The sequence below is a fragment of the Tympanuchus pallidicinctus genome, unplaced genomic scaffold (assembly GCF_026119805.1).
Source record: "Tympanuchus pallidicinctus isolate F22 unplaced genomic scaffold, pur_lepc_1.0 scaffold3, whole genome shotgun sequence".
In the NCBI taxonomy this organism is placed as follows: domain Eukaryota; kingdom Metazoa; phylum Chordata; class Aves; order Galliformes; family Phasianidae; genus Tympanuchus; species Tympanuchus pallidicinctus.
The window spans coordinates 58,776,433-58,794,807 of record NW_026294747.1 but is presented as its reverse complement, the minus strand read 5'-3'; the positions used below and the strand labels follow the sequence as shown (position 1 = coordinate 58,794,807).

The 18,375-nt window shown below is 48.4% G+C and overlaps 2 protein-coding genes across 5 annotated transcripts in view; both read left to right on the top strand.

The window, feature by feature from the left end:
- LOC128085211 (rho GTPase-activating protein 32-like) overlaps window positions 1-1,985 on the top strand; it is a 35,656-nt gene extending 33,671 nt beyond the window's left edge. The window contains exons 12-14 of the mRNA XM_052692297.1: window positions 219-423; window positions 1,220-1,365; window positions 1,555-1,985. Coding sequence (XP_052548257.1) covers window positions 219-423; window positions 1,220-1,365; window positions 1,555-1,985 — 782 coding nt within the window. The remainder of the gene's footprint in view (window positions 1-218; window positions 424-1,219; window positions 1,366-1,554) is intronic.
- A 420-nt stretch (window positions 1,986-2,405) lies between these two features.
- LOC128087253 (ras GTPase-activating-like protein IQGAP1) lies at window positions 2,406-18,266 on the top strand. 4 transcript variants are annotated; one of them, XR_008209717.1, is made up of 5 exons: window positions 2,406-2,527; window positions 2,717-3,006; window positions 3,563-3,700; window positions 3,786-4,136; window positions 4,316-4,509. XR_008209717.1 is itself a non-coding variant. In XM_052696699.1 (4 exons), exons 2-4 carry the CDS (start codon window positions 5,816-5,818, stop codon window positions 18,204-18,206), a joined length of 333 nt encoding a protein of 110 aa, XP_052552659.1. In that variant the 5' UTR covers window positions 5,379-5,646; window positions 5,780-5,815; the 3' UTR covers window positions 18,207-18,266. The 4 variants fall into 4 exon arrangements, 1 of the variants encoding a protein (XP_052552659.1); XM_052696699.1 differs by lacking the exons at window positions 2,406-2,527; window positions 2,717-3,006; window positions 3,563-3,700; window positions 3,786-4,136; window positions 4,316-4,509 and adding exons at window positions 5,379-5,646; window positions 5,780-5,943; window positions 6,776-6,949; window positions 18,176-18,266; XR_008209719.1 differs by lacking the exons at window positions 2,406-2,527; window positions 2,717-3,006; window positions 3,563-3,700; window positions 3,786-4,136; window positions 4,316-4,509 and adding exons at window positions 8,933-9,412; window positions 9,826-9,932; window positions 10,105-10,203; window positions 18,176-18,261.
- Window positions 18,267-18,375: the final 109 nt, after the last annotated feature.

Here is an 18,375-nt window from a genome sequence, read left to right as displayed (position 1 = left end):
GGGTTTTTGTTTGCCTGTTTCGATACAGGGAGCTGCTCTTAATGATGACTGCGTCCTTTGCCATAGACACACCTCTGAGCACATGGTTGTTTTGAGCTGCTCTTCTTCCAGTGGCTCGGTTAAGCAAGTCTGAGGAAAACACAGCAGCTCCCCCAGACCTGCGATGGCTGTGCTGCCGCTTTCTGATCCTGGCTCTCACCTGTGGTTTTCCCTTCCAGGGCACAGTTCTCTCTCAGGGCCCCAGTCTGTGCAGGCGTCTTCTCCTGCCACAGAGCTGCTCAGCCTGGAGGAGGCGCAGGCACGGAGGCGAGGCCACAGCAGCTCTCCTGTCGCTGTGACAGAGAGCAGGGACATAGAGGTGGAAGAAGGCCCCACAGCTGTACGGGGGAAATTCCACACAGTCATCGACTTTCCACCTGAAAGGTAAAGAGGACTTTGTTTTCCAGCAGCTATCATCACTGTTTGGGTGGGTTGTGTTTGTTCTGTCTCCATTATTTCTAGTGCCTAAACTTGTGGAAATTAGATTTAATGAATGGTGCCTGAAGTGTTGCAGTGAATCTCCCCTCCCTTTGGACTGTGAGATTCAACTAACATTGAGTTGCCCGCCGGGCTCAGTTTAGCCTCACAACGGTGCCGTTCCTTCCTTGCTGGGCAGGCAGTGACGAGATGCACAAAGCCACGCTGACGTCTACCCTGGCCTGTGCTGGCTGTACCTGGAAAGGTTGGGGTTTTCCAGATTTCAGAGCCTCGTGCCTGAATCCAGTTGTGGTTCTCCTCTACGCAGAGCTGTTGGTCAGACCTGCTGACACTAGAAACTAGACATGGCAGTGAAATGGGCTGATGAGCTGTCAGTGTCAGAGTCAGAGATGCTTTTGAAGTTCCTTTATGGCTGTGCAATTCCTCAGCCAGCAGTTATGCCTGCCTACTCAATCAAAGCCACCCTTTGATGCTGTCCTGTACAGGTGTGGAGCCTGTGGACCTCACATGCTCTGCATCTTGCTTGACACAGTTGAGGGGAATTTAGCCAGCAAGACTTCAGGGCTGAGCTATAGGAATGGAACCATCCTCAACTGCTTGAAATGGAGCGAGTTTCTAAGCTGTGTTTCAGCAGGAACCAGGCGGTGCTAGGAACAAGCAACTGTTGGCACGAGCTCAGTGCAGCTCTTCCCTCACCCTGCGCCACGCACAACTCACACCATTCCCTGTTTTCTCTCTCCAGACCAAGTCCACCCAGCAAGATAAAGGAATCACCAGCTGGCTGTTGGTGTTCCTGCTTCAGCCTGGGGAAACCATCGTCTGGGGCCAAACGCCAGCCACAGCACCATCCCAGGGAGCCCTCAGAAACAGAAATCGTAGTGCTGGCAGGTAAGGGTGCAAATCCAGCTTTCAACGCCTTGCTTTTCAGCAACGTAGAATTCTTGCTGTCAGTGGGCTTGTATCTACTTCCAGCATTCCAACCCATACCTAACACCTTTAGTTCTCCCCTGATCAAGAACCCCTTTTGTAATTCAGCTTGTGAAAGTTTGGCACTAACCCCCTGTGTATCCTTCCTAGATGAACTGAGCCCTTGTCCACCCAGAAGAGCTGGAGAAAGTAGCGAAGCTGGGCTGTGTGCTTCCACCAATGGAGAGCTCTTGGGAAGCACAAATGGCTGCGGATCACGTGACAGCCTTGCACGTAACAACAGTGATGGAGAGAGGGAGCTCATCCAAGTTGAAGCCCTCATTTCTCCCGGCTGTGCTGAAGATGCTGACCTGTGCCCACCAGGCACCGCAGTCACCAGCCTGGACTGTGACCCGGCACCTTTGCAGTGCAGCCCAGCCCAAGTACAGTCCGAGTGCCCGGACAGCAACACCTCTGTGCAGGAGCAGGTCAGCATCAGCGAGGAGGAGCAGCAGAGCCTCTTGGAGGGGGGCGTACAATCAGGCCTCCAGTCCCAGGCACCGTGCAGCATCTCTGAGAGCTCTGAGCCACTCTCTACGTGATCTTTCCATCCAAGAGAGGACGATTCCCATCTTTACCTGGACCTCTCACGCCCTCCTGTGTTTTCCTTTAATAATAAAAGCGCACTTATACTCACTCAACGCCTTGAGTGCCTGTGGAGTCTTCATTCACGAGGACTGGGATGAATGCGGCACACAGCAAGGCACCTCTGCTGGCAACGCTGAGGCTGCAGGGTGCACGAAGCAGAGCTCTGGGTTATTTCCCATTCTGTCTGGCTTTGGGATGTCTGCAGGTCCCAGTTGGTACGGTAGCAAATAATCTCTAGCATCTTGGATTCTGCTCGTGGTGACCCCAAGCTTCCTGGCGGTGGCTTTGTGATGCCTTTCAGGGCTTTTGGATGCACTGTGATGCCTTGGCTGCTCCCTAGCACCTCTCCCCTCCGGCAGCGTCCGTTCCTTGAAGGAATCAGCAGCTGGCTGTTGGTGTTCCTGTTTCAGCCTGGGAAAACCATCTTCTGTGGCCAAACGCCAACTGCAGTGCAATGCCAGGGAGCCTGCAGAAATGCAAGTCGTAGTGCTGGCAGGTAAGAGTGCAAATCCTGCTTCCAAAGCTCTGCTTTCCAGCAACATAGAATGCATGCTGTCACTGGGCTTGATTGCCCTTCTAGCGTTCCAGCCCATACCTGACACCTTCAGTTCTCCCCTGATCAAGAACCACTTTTGTAATTCAGCCTGGGAGAGTTTGACACCAACCCCTGTTCATTCTTTTATAGGTGATTCGTGCTCTTGTCAACCGAGCAGAGCCAGAGCATGTAGTGATGCTGGGCTGTGTGCTTCCACCAATGGAGAGCTGTTGGGAAGCACAAATGGCTGCGGTTCAGCTGACAGCCTGCCGCATAACAACAGTGATGGAAAGAAGGAGCTGATCCAAGTTGAAGCCCTCATTTCTCCCGGCTGACACAAAACTGGGCAGAGTGGCTGACACAGCAAAAGGCTGTGCTGCCTTCCAGCGAGACCTGGAGAGTTGGGTGGGGAGAAACGGAATGAGAAAGAACAAGGGCAGGTGTGGAGTCTTGCATCTGGGCAAGAGCAACCTGAGTACCAGTATAGGTTGGGGGCTGAGCTGTTGGAGAGCAGCGTAGGAGAAAGGGATCAGGGGATCCTGGTGGGCGGTAGGAGGAGCATGAGCCAGCACTGTGCTCTCGTGGCCAAGAGGGCATCGTGGGGTGTATGAGGAAGAGTAGGGATAGGAGGTGGAGAGGTGCTCTTTCCCCTCTACTCTGCCCTGATGAGTGGAGCATCTCCCTGTGAGGAAAGGCTGAGAAAGCTGGGTCTCTTTAGCTTGGAGGAGACTGAGGGGTGACCTCGTTGATGTTTATAAATGTGTGAATAGTGAGCGTGAGGAGGATGAAGGCAAGCTCTTCTCAGTGGCATCCAGTGATAGGACAAGGGGCAATGTGTGCAAGCTGGAGCATAGGGGGTCCCACATAAATAAGAGGAACAACTTCTTCACGGCAAGGGTAACAGAACACTGGGATGGGCTGCCCAAAGAGGTTGTGGGATCTCCTGTGGAGACATTCAGCAGCTACGTGGACATGTTCCTGTGTGCCCTAATCTAGGTGATCCTGCCCCAGCAGGGGGATTGGACGAGGTGATCTTTGGAGGTCCCTTCCAATTCCTGACATTCTGTGATTCTGTGCAAAGTTGGTTCACGGTAGTACTTTTGCTGCTGGGAAATAGGAGCGCTGATCTTTGGGGTAAGTTCAGCAAGGTGGACTCCCCTAAGCTGATACTGACTTCATCCTATAGCGTTGACTTCTGTCGTGATTTATTCCATGCCAGAAGTTCCGGATGCTGTCAGGAGTTATTCAAGCCCATTGGTGTTAATTTGACCCTGGACTGGCTGCTGCTTGACATGCTGTCTGCACAGAGGTAACACATGCATTAATTTGTTTCCTGTCCTCTGCTGTTTTGTCTCTTGTTTTTAGTTAATGCTGAAAACCCACCTACGGCTGTGGTTGGGAAATTGGTTCACTTGCTCGATCGGACCCAGATTTTCAGGAGGAGCTGGAGCTAATGAAACTGTGTGAGGAAGCTGTGACCTTGATCCGATCTAATCAACAGCTTGAAAATGACCTCAATCTCATGGACCTCAAGATTGGACTGCTAGTGAAGAACAGAATGACACTGCAGGTAGGAAATGCAGTGCTGGGAGACGAGCAGAGTGAATTGAGGCCAGTGGCAGTTAGCATGAGGACCTTCTGAGCCTGGATCTCACTTACTCAGATGCAGTGGGAAGTATTTCCCCCCGAGTTACAGGTTTTCCTCCCAGTAAGTTCCTAACTGTTCCACTTATTACTATGTATCCCTAGAAAGAGAACTGCAGCAGAAACATCAAGGCTTCAAGTGTTTTAAAAACAAAGCACCAGAAAAAAACCCACTGGGGACCAAGGGAAAGCAATAGATGGTATGCTTGAAGGCTCTGAGAACTGTTTGTCTGTTCACTTGTGGTTACGTGAGTCATGGACTTGCACACCTTAATTTCTTCTCACGTTTTGTGTGCTGTATCAGAGGGGGAGGTGATTTTGGAGCAGGAAATGTGCTCAGACTGCTTGGTGTTGGTTGGCTGATGGAAGCCCCCTCTGTCACTTTGCTGACGATTGATTGCACACAAGAACAACGTTGCTGATACAGCGGTGCCTTTTTTTAACTCAAGCTGAAGTTACAGTCACCTTTTCCTTTGGTCCTGAATAGCGTGGCGCTAGGCTTGACCTTGTGTAAAATCTGAACCATGGCAGCAGTGAAGTTCAGTTCCAAAGGAGGCTCCAGCTCTTGGGCTGATGCTGGCAGCAAAAAGTATCATCGTTATCAGAGCAGTGGAGGCAGGGAGTCAGCAAAATGGAAACAGGGCTTGGGGCTTCAAGCACAGTTGAGAAAGAAAGGCATTTTCAAGCATCTTCAGAACGCTACCAGCTGTGACAGTAGTCCCTGCTCAAAGCAATTAGTCCTTGTAGGTTCTCACCCAATTCTGGAATGTGGGGACAAGACAGAAATCGCTGCTACAACAGATAATGTTTCACTTCACGATCTCCTGATGTACCTTGACTGCCTTATCCACACAAAAGGAAGTGCTATCGTGCAGCTTTTTCCCATATTGCGTGTTATTTAAATGTGGAATCTGTCCCTCTGTGTTCTTTGCAGGATGTTGTTTCTCATAGCAAAAATCTTAGCAAGGAGAACAAGGAACAGCTCTGTGACGTGGTGACGCTGAACGAGCAAAAGGGAGGTTTGCAAGCTTGGAGCAAAGAGGAGAGGGAAAAGCTGGAAGCCTATCAGCATCTTTTCTACTTGAGGTATGCAGCTTTTCATTCACTGCTCTTGTCATAGATGCTTACGTGTATTGGAACAGTCTGTACTTCTGCACTGCGGTGTTGAGGCGCTGTCTGTCTTTGTGGTGTTGGCTTTTGTGGACACGTGCTGTATGGGAACTGCTGAGTCATGGCCTGAACCTCTGATTGATCACCTGAGGCGAGCAGTGAGTCAGGCAGAGGAGCACAGGTGAAGGCAATGCAGCTGTGCTGCTGGAAGGGGTGCAGCCTGGCTACAGCCCTCCTAGACCTGTTTAAGAGCTGGCTGCCAGTGGGGAAGGATCTCGTCTGGAGATCTGCTCTGCTGGAGTTTTGTAAGTGAGCCCAGGATAGGGGTAAGCCTTCTATTTATTCTCCTTTTGTTAGCTTAGTCTGCTTTGTCAAACTCTCTTGTTTATTTCATAATGACAACATCTTAATAGTCATTGATTATACACGTGCACTAAGTACTTTTTCTTCTTGTTTTAGACTACTCCAACGTACTTGGCCAAGCTGCTTTTGCAGATGCCTCAAAACAAACCCACAGAGTTCATGGATTCAGCCATCTTCACGCTGCATAACTACGCATCCAGTCAGAGAGAGGAATCTCTGCTGTTGCGGCTGTTGCAAACAGCATTGCAGGAAGAGATCAAGTACGTTGTAGCATAGGACACAGCCTTGCTGTTGCCTGAGTTTGGGCCGCTGCTAAAATTGCAGCTGTTGTTGTGTGATGTCCCGTGCTCATTAGCTGATAATGCTGACCTGTCCCTGCCTTCTGCTCATGCTGTTTCACGTCAGTCCTTTCTGTAACCTGGAAGGAGGAGGAATTACCTTTGTTCTTTAGGATTAAAGCCATTTTTCTTTAGCCAGTGCTTTCTTGCTCAGGGAGGCACTGTTTTTGATCTACTGCAGTGCTTTCCTAAGATTCATTCCCATCTAAGTTCTCTGCTGTCTAGTAAGAAGGACTTGGCACAGACTGCGAGCTTGGGCTTTACAGGCCAGAGTGAAGCTGACGCGAAGGTCACTGTTTTCCAAAACTGATGAGGAGGCTGAAAATCAGATGCTGTCTGGTTTGGGTTTTTTCCTGGCTGTCAGGCTTAAGGATTCTGGCTGTCTGTCGGCATAATTGAGTTGATTGCCACTTAGGAGTTTGGTGTTTATGACTTCTGGCTGATACGGAGCTTCACAACTTGCTAGGAATAGCAAATACATGTAATGTTGGAGGCAGTCATGCCTTTTTTGATGTTTTTAAGTGTGAGGATGGTATGTGCCCTCCAACAGGTAACGCCTAAAAGGTTTGTTTAATTATTATTATCTTTTTTTGGAGTAGTAGTTCAGGAAAGTGCATGTCTATGCTTTATTCTCTGCTGCTGGATTTCCCATAGCGGCATGCTGTGAATGGCTTTTGTTGCTGATTGCTTACTTGTTTAAATACTGAAAGGAAATAGTTGTGCCTGTGTAGAAGTCCCTTTGTTTCCTCTGTATTTTTGAGATGCGCTCTTTCAACCGTGGTGCCCGTGGTCAGAACGCACTGAGGCAGATCTTGGCCCCAGTTGTGAAGGAGATAATTGAGGACGAATCGCTCAACGTCAGAACGGATCCAGTGGATATTTACAAGTGCTGGGTGAACCAGATGGGATCTCAGAATGGTGAGGCCGGGTATGGAAGCTGTTGCTACTGTTTTTTTCTGAAAGTTGCTCAGCTGCTTTGCATTGCTCTGTTAATCGTTCCGAACCATCCCTGTATTCATTGCATGCATCTGTCCAATTGCTACCAGCTTTTTTCCATCAGCTCGAGATGGCTTTCTTCTGAAAGGTATAAAGATCACAGAATTGTAGGGGTTTTAAGGGACCTCCAGAGCTCATCGAGTCCAACCCCCCTGCCAAAGCAGGTTCCCTACACCAGGTCGCACAGGTAGGCATCCAGGCAGGTCTTGAACATCTGCAGAGAAGGAGACTCCACCACCTCCCTGGGCAGCCTGTTCCAGTGCTCCGTCACCTCACTGTAAAGAAGTTCTTGCGCATGTTTGTGCGGAACTTCCTATGCTGCAGTTTCCAGCCGTTTCTCCTTGTCCTGTCTCCACTCACCACTGAAAACAGTCTGGCCTCACCATTCTGCCCCCCACACCTTAGATATTTATAGACCTGGATCAGGTCCCCTCTCAGTCTTCTTTTCTCAAGGCTGAACAGACCCAGTTCACTCAGCCTTTCCTCATAGCAGAGATGCTCCAGGCCCTTCACCATCTTCGTGGCCCTCCGCTGGACTCTTTCCAAGAGATCCCTGTCTTATTTGTACTGGGGAGCCCAGAACTGGACGCAGTAGATCATCTTGTGACAGGGGTGTTGAGACTATTAGAAGTGAATCTCATGAAGAGGTAGGCCAAAAAAAGCCCCAAAGCATTTCTTCTGTGTTAACTCATAGATACAGATACCGTAGCTCTTACTCTACCAAGCCAATCTCTGCCCACAACTCGGGCAGGCTGCCCAAGGAGGCTGTGGATGCCCCATCCCTGGAGGCATTCAAGGCCTGGCTGGATGTGGCTCTGGGCAGCCTGGGCTGCTGGTTGGTGAACCTGCACGCAGCGGGGGGTTGGAACGAGATGAGCATTGTGCTCCTTCTCAACACAGGCCGTGTTCATAGAATCACAGCATGCAGCTGTTCCTGTCTGCCCATGAGAAGGTTTCATCCACGTGGTCATCCTGGTTGGTTGGCCTGTAGATCCCCCGCTACGTCATCTGTCCCTGTCCTCCCTTTAATCTGTGTCTATAAAGTCTTGATGGGCTCCCATCCGTCCCCAGTCAGAGTTCTGTGTTTCTTCCAGTGCTTGATGTTGACCAGATTTTGAGGATTCTGTTGTTGGTTGTATTTGTTTTGTTTTTAAGGCACTTGAAGGGAAGTGGTGGAAAAGCAATGCTATGAAGTAAAAGACAACTGTCCCAGCGCAGCACGCTGCGTGAGTTACTATCTTAACACTGCAATGTGCAGCTTGTGTTTTCACTGATTTATTTGCGACCTGAGGTACTACTGCGTATCGCAGGTGACCTTCTTGACTCTAGAGAGCGTGTCTGCATGTGGTACAGAAAGCTCACTGGAAAGTAATTGGTCAGAACTCACTCGGAGTAGTGTCAGTAAAAGTCAGTGGAGGTCTGTGCCATTGGTTTTCCACGTGTTTTTTTCTCTCCTCAACTTGTCCTTGATTGTTGGCAACTTACTCTATCACCGCTACGTGAATCCGGCCATGGTGGCACTGGATGCATTTGACCTAATGGATCTTGCAGCTGGAGGGCAGCTGACTGCAGATCAACGAAGAAACCTTGGTTTGTTGCAAAGATGCTGCAGCATGCTGCGTCCAGCAAGATGCTCATGGGAGACGGTGCACATCTGAGCATCGTGAAGGAATACTTGTCACAGTCATCCCAGAAATTCAGGTAGAAGACTTGAGCTGATTGTGTTGAGGAGTTTGTCAGAGGACAGTGTTGCAAACAAAGAGGAGTGATGAATTTTAAATGTAATAAATTCCATCTCAGTCAAAAAGGAGGTCTGTTGAAAATGAGAGATTGCCCTTTGGGCTTCCACAATCATTGATCATAATGACATATAAAATTCGTAGCTGGAATTGACAAACTAGATATAGTATATTAATGAGCTGGTCCAAACAATTGGCTTTGCCATACAAGCCTCCAGAGTAAAGGCTGTTTTTCTATGTGTTTATTATGATATTCTGGCCATTGAAAACTAGAGTGTGCGTGCGTTCTTTCCTATATGCACCCTAGTTCTCTGTATGCAAACTAGATGGCACTTTGGATTAAAGCAGGCTGGAATTTAGTTGTTTGTATAATCAAGTAACTTTTGAATGAAGAGCTTCTTTATATCTTTCATCTTTTGTAAGAAAGAAAACTGGAAATGGCTGGGAGTGAGGATTATTCTTGCAGCTGAGACAGAAGGATGGGTGCACAAGGTCATTCGGTCCATGGACTTGTCCTGCAGATGCTTACAGTGAGCGAATGCCGACATGGCCAGTACCAATAACTGAATCTTCTAGATGGCTTTTGATGTGATAAGCTATAGCTTGTCCAATTGCAGTATGCTTGGGAACCATGGTTTGAAGAAGAACAGCTGCTGGTATGCTGATTACCTTTTTCTCCTTTTTCTTTTCTTTTTTTTTTTTTTTTTTTTAAACGCTTATTTCAGGTTGCTTGTGAGGTTCCTGAATTGCAGGATCAATTCAGTATTGATGAATATTCTGGCTTCCTTCCTTGTCTATCCCTTCTGCAGAGCTTATAGCCATCAATCTCAACGCTCCAGTCATGGGAGCAGTCCCACCATGTTTCAGTAACAGCAGCTAGATCGTAGTTAGCCTGGTGCACAATGGCTTCCAGTTCCTCCTGCTTGTTGCTCATGCTGCGTGCATTGGTATAGGTGCACTTGAGCCGAGTCATTTGCCTGACTCCCAGCTCTAAAATCGTTCCGCCAGGCTCTTCTCTTGTGAGGCCTGTACTGTCCCCTTCCCCCGTCATAATTAGTTGATTGCACAGGAAGAAAAGCTTGATGTCTGTGCCAAGGGAGACGTACACCGCACTTGCGCTGCCTGGACGATGTGGAAACTGGAAATTGTGGGGTGTGCTGAAGCATGCCCTCTCAGGTCAGTCTAAGCATCCATAGAGTAGACCTGTCTAGCAAAACAGGGAATAGACAGTTAAACCCATTCTGTTGGGAAATACTCTCTCCTTCTAAGTACCTTTAGAACGTGAGTTTCTTCAATTAATTACTCAACTCATTTGCTTTTCCTGAATGATCCTAAGCTCTTTTCTCAGGCGACATCTGCACTCTGCTCAGTCCAAGGAGAATCCCTGCCCGCAGATGCAATGACACAGCATGGCTCACCACCTCATTTTTCATTGCTTACTGTTATGGTAGCTGCCATCCATGTCCAGGCTGCATGTTCTTAGAGCTCTTCTGGAGTCCATGGGGCAGACTTATGGTTGAACTAAAGGGAATTTTTTTATAATGCTCTAGCTCCAGATGATTATCCCTAGTATCATTGTATTTAAAAAAAAAAAAAGGCGTTTTGAAGTAGTGTGATATATCTTCTGTGCCTCAGAATGTGGCACGTGTGGCATGAGAGAGTTGTGAGGCCACGAGGACTGCCCAGACAGCATGAGAACTGTAAGAGCAGAGAGCTATAGGTGATGCAGCGCTATTGGTGCCACCCGCAGGAAGCGGTAGCTGGAACAAAATATGGCCAGAAGAGTGATCAGATTGCGTTTGGTAAGGAACTATTTCATTAGTTGTAGAACTTTGACAAAATGTATATTCAGGATGATGATCAGCATGCCAGGTGCTGGGACCATGCCGAAAGAGAAATGGTCTGAAAACGTCGGTGCCATTTGCAATATATCCCCTTCCACAAAGCCCTCAGATCCATGCTGCAACTGCATCCAAAGCAACCCAGAGCCCTGTTGTCACGGAGTTAACCAGATCAATCTATGTCCGTGACAGGGGCGACAGGCCTCTGCCCTCCCCCCCCACCCCAGTCCCACAAAAATGGGAAGGAAGGAAGGGAGGAAAAGAGCAGCGGCAACAATCTATGGAGGAAAACTTATTTTACTATAATATTGGAGTACAAGATAACACAATATATACAATTTAATTGAAATTGAGATTAATAAATCAGACAAGATGAGAGAGAGAGTTCCCGGGACCGATTCAAACCTGAAAAGCTTGGAACGGCTAGGAAAGCACCCTCCAGTACCCACTGCCAGGGAGCAAGAGAGCGCCCCCCCCCCACCCGGAAGGGCCAGATCCCGTGACTGCTGTAATGTACAGGGATAGGTAGCTGGGATTGGGGCAGTGACACTTTAATGCCCCGTGCACTACATGATGTTTTGATGTGGAATACTGAAAACATAAATAAAAAACAAAAACAAAAAACATAGAACCATGACATTCCACCCCTTATTCTACATCATTGCATCATGCTTAGAATATATATACATATATACAAACAAACGAAAAAATGATTAAAATGCACACATGATTATATACATATACATACAATTAGTAACTGCACTCCCCCAGCATCAAGTTTCCTTGTGGTACACATTGAACATCCCCATTCTTCTGCATTACCCACCAAGTGGATCCTGGTCCCTGGGCAAAAACTGTACCACGGAGAGGTTTGCCCTTTCCAGAAGCTGGAAGAACCCAAACTGCCTTTCCTAACATGTTCTTTACATGTACAACAGGGACTTTATCTCCCTCTATGGTATGTAGGGAACTGGATTGGTTAGGACCATCACGATTGATAGATCCTCTGGTATTGACCAACCAGGTGGCTTCTGCCAAATGCTTCTCCCAGTGCTTAAATGTTCCGCCACCCAGTGCTTTTAGCATCGTTTTTAACAATCCATTGTATCGTTCAATTTTGCCAGAGGCTGGTGCATGATAGGGAATATGGTAAATCCACTCGATGCCATGATCTTTGGCCCAAGTATTTACAAGAGAATTTTTGAAATGAGTCCCATTATCTGACTCAATTCTTTCTGGGGTGCCATGTCGCCACAGGACTTGTTTCTCGAGACCCAGTATGGTGTTTCGGGCGGTAGCATGGGGTACTGCATATGTTTCAAGCCACCCAGTGGTTGCCTCCACCATAGTAAGCACATAATGCTTACCATTGCGAGATCGTGGCAAGGTGATATAATCAACCTGCCATGCCTCCCCATATTTGTACTTTTGCCATCGCCCTTCCTCCCACAGAGGTTTCATCCTCTTGGCTTGTTTGATGATGGCACATGTTTCACAGTTATGAATAACCTGTGCAATGGCATCCATAGTTAAGTCCACCCCTCGGTCTCTAGCCCATTTGTATGTTGCATCTCTCCCTTGATGACCTGAGGTCTCATGGGCCCACCGAGCCAGAAATAATTCACCCTTGTTCTGCCAGTCCAGGTCTATTTGAGCCACCTCAATTCTGGCAGCTCGGTCTACCTGATGGTTATTTTGCTGTTCTTCAGTAGCCCGACTCTTGGGCACATGAGCATCTACATGACGCACCTTTACAACTATAGTCTTTGTTCGGGCAGCAATGTCTTTCCACAGTTCAGCAGCCCAAATAGGTTTACCCCTTCTTTGCCAGTTATTTTGCTCCCACTGCTGTAACCACCCCCATAAGGCATTCGCTACCATCCACGAGTCAGTGTAAAGATAGAGCATTGGCCACCTCTCCCGTTCAGCAATATCCAAGGCCAGTTGGACAGCCTTTACCTCTGCAAATTGGCTTGATTCTCCTTTCCCTTCAGTGGCTTCTGCAACTTGTCGTGTGGGGCTCCACACAGCAGATTTCCATCTGCGATGCTTTCCCACAATACGACACGATCCATCTGTGAACAGGGCAAATTTTTTTTCATTCTCTGGTAGTTCATTGTATGGTGGGGCCTCTTTAGCACGTGCTACCTCTTCTCCTGGTGGTGTTCCAAACTTTTTACCTTCAGGCCAGTCCATGATGACCTCTAGGATTCCTGGACGGCTGAGGTTCCCCATCCGTGCTCGTTGTGTAATCAGTGCAATCCACTTACTCCAAGTGGCATCAGTAGCATGATGGGTGGAGGGAACCTTTCCTTTAAACATCCAGTTCAGCACTGGCAGTCGAGGTGCCAGAAGAAGCTGTGTTTCAGTACCGACTACTTCGGAAGCAGCCCGAACCCCCTCATACGCAGCTAAGATCTCCTTCTCAGTTGGAGTGTAGCGCTCTTCAGACCCTCTGTATGCCCGACTCCAGAATCCCAGGGGTCGGCCTCGAGTCTCTCCCGAGGCTCTTTGCCACAAACTCCAAGTGGGACCGTTCTCTCCAGCAGCAGTATAGAGGATGTTCTTTATACCCTGTCCCGTCCGTACTGGCCCGAGGGCCACGGCACGGGCTATCTCCTGTTTGATCTGTTCAAAAGCCTGCTGCTGCTCAGGGCCCCATGTAAACTCATTTCTCATTCGTGTCACATGATAAAGGGGGCTTACAATGAGGCTGTAGTTTGGAACATGCATTCTCCAAAAGCCCACTGCACCCAGAAAAGATTGTGTCTCTCTTTTGCTAGTGGGTGGAGACATAGCAGTGATTTTGTTGATCACATCTGTCGGGATGTGACGACGGCCATCTTGCCACTTTATACCTAGGAACTGAATCTCCTGGGCAGGTCCTTTCACTTTGCTTCGCTTAATAGCAAAGCCAGCACTCAGAAGAATTTGGATCGTTCGCTCTCCTTTTGTAAAGACTTCTTCTGCTGTATCGCCCCACACAATGATATCATCAATGTACTGCAGGTGCTCAGGAGCACTGCCCTGTTCCAATACAGTTTGGATCAGTCCATGGCAAATGGTCGGGCTGTGTTTCCACCCCTGGGGCAAACGGTTCCAGGTATACTGAATGCCTCTCCAGGTGAAAGCAAACTGTGGCTTACATTCTTTGGCCAAAGGAATGGAAAAGAAGGCATTAGCAATGTCAATGGTGGCATACCATTTGGCTGCTTTTGACTCCAGTTCATATTGGAGTTCTAACATGTCCGGCACAGCAGCACTCAGAGGGGGTGTGACTTCATTCAGGCCACGGTAGTCCACCGTCAGCCTCCATTCTCCACTGGCTTTACGCACTGGCCATATGGGGCTGTTAAAAGGCGAGTGAGTTTTGCTGATCACTCCCTGGCTCTCTAGTTGACGAATTAACTTATGAATGGGGAGCAAAGAATCTCTGTTGGTGCGGTACTGACGCCTGTGCACCATTTTTGTAACAATCGGTACGTGTTGCTCTTTTACTCGCAGCAGCCCCACAACAGATGGATCTTCTGACAGGCCAGGCAAAACAGACAGCTGCTTAATGTTGTCTGTGTCCACAGCAGCTATTCCAAAGGCCCATCGATACCCCTTAGGGTCCTTGAAATGCCCCCTTCTGAGATAATCAATACCTAGTATACATGGAGCCTCTGGGCCCGTCACAATAGGATGTTTTTGCCAGTCCTTACCAGTGAGGCTTATCTCAGCCTCCAACACAGTCAATTCTTGAGAGCCCCCGGTCACTCCAGAAATATGGATTAATTCTGTCCCTTGGTGACTCGAGGGCATCAGAGTGCACTGTGCACCAGTGTCCACCAGTGCCTTATATTTCAGTGGTTCTGATGTGCCAGGCCATCGAATCCACACAGTCCAATATACTCTATTATCCCTTTCCCCCTCCTGACTGAGGGCAGGGCCCCCCTATTCATTACCTGTGGTAACTGGAGCAACTGCACTGGTGGTTGATCTGCTTTGTAATTCTTTCACTCGGGCTCGTAGTACAGGAGTAGGTTGACCGTGCCACTTCCCCATGTCTTCTCCATGGTCACGTAGGTAATACCATAAGGCAATTCGCGGTGTATTACCCCTTACTTGAGCCGGAGAGCGTTTGCTTCTAACAGCTGAGATCTTTGATGGTGCACGTGAGAAGGAAGATTCATCATCTTTAGTTAGGTGGGCTCGCAAAAATTTCACCGTCTCCTTCACCTCCTTCATCTCCTTCATTAGACTCTTTTGATTATCCTGGTCTTCATCAAGCGTCTCTGATACTGCTACAGGTTTGTCGCGGTTAATCAGTTGAGACACTTGCTCCGTCATTTTTGATATCGCAGCAACGGCAGCATGAATTGGGGACAGCAATTGTTCGTAGTTTTGGAGCGTAACAATTAATTCATAAACTAAGGGCGTTCTCTGTTGTTCGTTGAATCTGTCACACGCTGACATCAATGTAGAGGCATATTTGTCCGGCGCTGTTGTCACGATTTTCTGCCATATCTCAGGCGTTGTCCTCACTCTTTCAGGGTCGCGGTTTTGGTGTGGGTCGTTAGGAACAAAGTCAGGGTCATACAACATTTCCACCACGCCTATTTCCCTCAAATACTGGATACCCTTTTCAACTGTATCCCATTTTTTCATTGCAATCTTCAAGCCATTTTTGAAGGGATACTTTTCCTTCACGGCTGTTAACACTCGTTCCCAGAGGGAGGCAGCCTCATCCGAACATCGACTAATTCCTCTATCAATAGCTGGATCTCTGGCAATGGCACCGAGTTGGCGAGCTTCATTACCATCCAGAGACAAGCTATGGGCCCCACTGTCCCAACAGCGAACCAACCAGGAAACAAGAGTTTCATTCGGGCGCCGTGTAAACTCCTTTCTTGAACCTTGGATTTCAGTCATCTTTAGAGGCCGGCGAGTAGTAATAGAGACTTCCTCTTCATCACTCTCTTCTGCACGTCTCTTAGTTTTCCCTTTTGCCTTTCGCGATGGTGGTGGTGCTGAGGAGGGCCCTTCGCCTGGATCTTCCTCCACCTCCTCCTCCTCTTCTTCTCTTTTTCGTTCAAGACGCGAAGACACTCGTTTCCATTTCTTGCCCTCCACAGGAGCAACTGGTATTGTTACTGGTGTCTCCTGTGATTGATTAGATTTGACTTGGGGATTTTCCCCTTTAGCTTGAACCTCAGCTCGGAAACTCTCTCTCTCCAGAATGGTGTTATATAGGGCACGGTAAGCACAAGCCAAACCCCAAATAAGTTGTACCTCCTTAGATTTATGTAAGCCGCATAGTCCCTGACTCAAATACTGGCTTAGTTTCTCAGGATCCCACAGGTGTTCAAGGGTAAAATCCCATGACACTGCGGGTCCCCATGCTTCTAAGACCTTTCCTAAACCTCTCCATATTCCCTGCCAATCATCATTCTCTAGTTTTGGAAGAGACTCCTTCCCCTTATTACAAATGAATTGGAATACATTCAGGAGAATTGATGACACGCACACCACCATGACTATTAATTCAGGATTCAAAAAACGTTTGACAAACCGAGAAGAAAAACCGGAGACTGGTCTGAACATCGTGTTGTTTGTGAAATTAGCCATTCCATTTGGGATGTAACTGTTTGTGAAATTAGCCATTCCATTTGGGAGGTAGCTGTTTGTGAAATTAGCCATTCCTTCCGGGATGTAAACGTCAAAATTCAAATCATACCACATTGCAAGTAGGTGAAACATAGGTGTCTCCATCAGTGCCCTTAGGTAGTTATATATGAATGCAATTCCACAACACGTAAGTATGAGATGGATTATTGGCCAGTAGGTTGTGACTAACACCATTGCTTTAAATCCTTTACACAGCACCCCCACGATAACGAGTGGGTTCATCACTGGTGCTTGCTAAAAATGGGTTAATGAATTGAAGCTAACAAGAGGAGGGAAAAAAAAAGAAAAAAAAAAAGGCACTACCCAGACTAAGTAGTGCTCAAAGTTTACAAATATCCCAGAACACTGGCAGTACGCCTAATCTTTCAAGGTCAGGTTTTCCAGCACAGAAACCTGAACTACTGATAATGCTCCCTAACGAAGCTCTCTAAGAGCAGAGAGAAAAAGAGATTCGTTCTAACAGCTAAAAAGCATCGAGCCCCACGTTGGGCGCCAAAAATTCTGTCACGGAGTTAACCAGATCAATCTATGTCCGTGACAGGGGCGACAGGCCTCTGCCCTCCCCCCCCACCCCAGTCCCACAAAAATGGGAAGGAAGGAAGGGAGGAAAAGAGCAGCGGCAACAATCTATGGAGGAAAACTTATTTTACTATAATATTGGAGTACAAGATAACACAATATATACAATTTAATTGAAATTGAGATTAATAAATCAGACAAGATGAGAGAGAGAGTTCCCGGGACCGATTCAAACCTGAAAAGCTTGGAACGGCTAGGAAAGCACCCTCCAGTACCCACTGCCAGGGAGCAAGAGAGCGCCCCCCCCCACCCGGAAGGGCCAGATCCCGTGACTGCTGTAATGTACAGGGATAGGTAGCTGGGATTGGGGCAGTGACACTTTAATGCCCCGTGCACTACATGATGTTTTGATGTGGAATACTGAAAACATAAATAAAAAACAAAAACAAAAAACATAGAACCATGACACCTGTGCTTGTTGTACCCGGAGCTCTCGGTGCCAGGAGTTGCTGCTGTGTTTGCAAGGACGTTGTGTCAGCAGTGTGCCGTCAGTGGGGTTGTTTGATGGCAATGAAACCGCTGAATGGCGTACCTCAAGACTCAGAAAGAAGATGGTAGTGGTGACTGTGTGTCTGGGTATAGATAGCTTGATACAGATCTATAGGACTGCAGTGTGGATTGTACATAGGCCCTGCGCTGCGAGGTACGCTGTTGGGAAGCAACGTCCATCTGCCCGAGGGCAGGAAGGCCCTGCAGAGGGACGGCCTGAGGCCAGCCGTACGAGGCTGCACAGGAGCAAGCGCTGGGTCCTGCGCTGTGGTCATGACAACTGCATGGCAGCTTGTGCAGGATTGGGCTGAGGTAGAATTCCAAGGGCCCACTGATTCTAGAATGTTGGGTGCGGTGTTGGAATCTTCTGGTCCATCTTCTGTGACATGGTCTTGCCTCCCCACCCTGTCGTCATGGCGGAGCAGCCTGGTGGCCCTTAGTGATGTCACAAGAGGCTGGAATGAGGGGAGGAGCAGTGCGTGCTGCGTCCCTTCATTGGAGCGCTTGAGCTCTGCGTGAGTAGCTCGCTTGTTGCCCTTGTGCAGCGACTGAGTGCCTTCCTTTTCACCCCGTCTTGTGCAGCATCTTGTAGGTAAGCTGAGACAGCGTGGGATGGACGGGTGGGCAGAGAGCTGTTGAAAACTGCTGTCTGGTGGAGCTCCTAGCAGCTCGTACTGCTTACTCTTGTCCATCAGACGTAACTTTCAGCCAGTACCTGCATTCCCAAGCGATCCGCAAAGATGGCATTTGTCCCGTGGCTTTTCCCTTGTCATCTTTGCTCCATTGTGCAAGCTCACAGACCTGTTCCTTCTCTCTCCTCTATCCGCTCCCTTGGTGCAGCTTTCGCTCGTGGAAGCACAGAGCAAAGTGACAAGAAACAGCTGCGAGTTCAAGGAATTGTCTACCTTGTTCTGATCTCCTGCCAGGTACGTGCCACGCTTTGTCCCCCCACGTGGTTGACCAGCACTGTGTCGCACCATGTTTGGTAACACAGCCTCACCCAGCGTTGATGGGACACTGGTCCCGTGTGGGTTTTTTCC

Bases quoted from the DNA above. Each gene is read 5' to 3' on its own strand.
- LOC128087253 (XM_052696699.1), top strand. From the start codon at position 5,816: ATGCCTCAAAACAAACCCACAGAGTTCATGGATTCAGCCATCTTCACG. The intron at 5,944-6,775 runs GTACGTTGTAGC...TTTCCTCTGTAT, and splicing joins GCATTGCAGGAAGAGATCAA to TTTTGAGATGCGCTCTTTCA. The intron at 6,950-18,175 runs GTATGGAAGCTG...CCCTTGGTGCAG, and splicing joins TCTCAGAATGGTGAGGCCGG to CTTTCGCTCGTGGAAGCACA.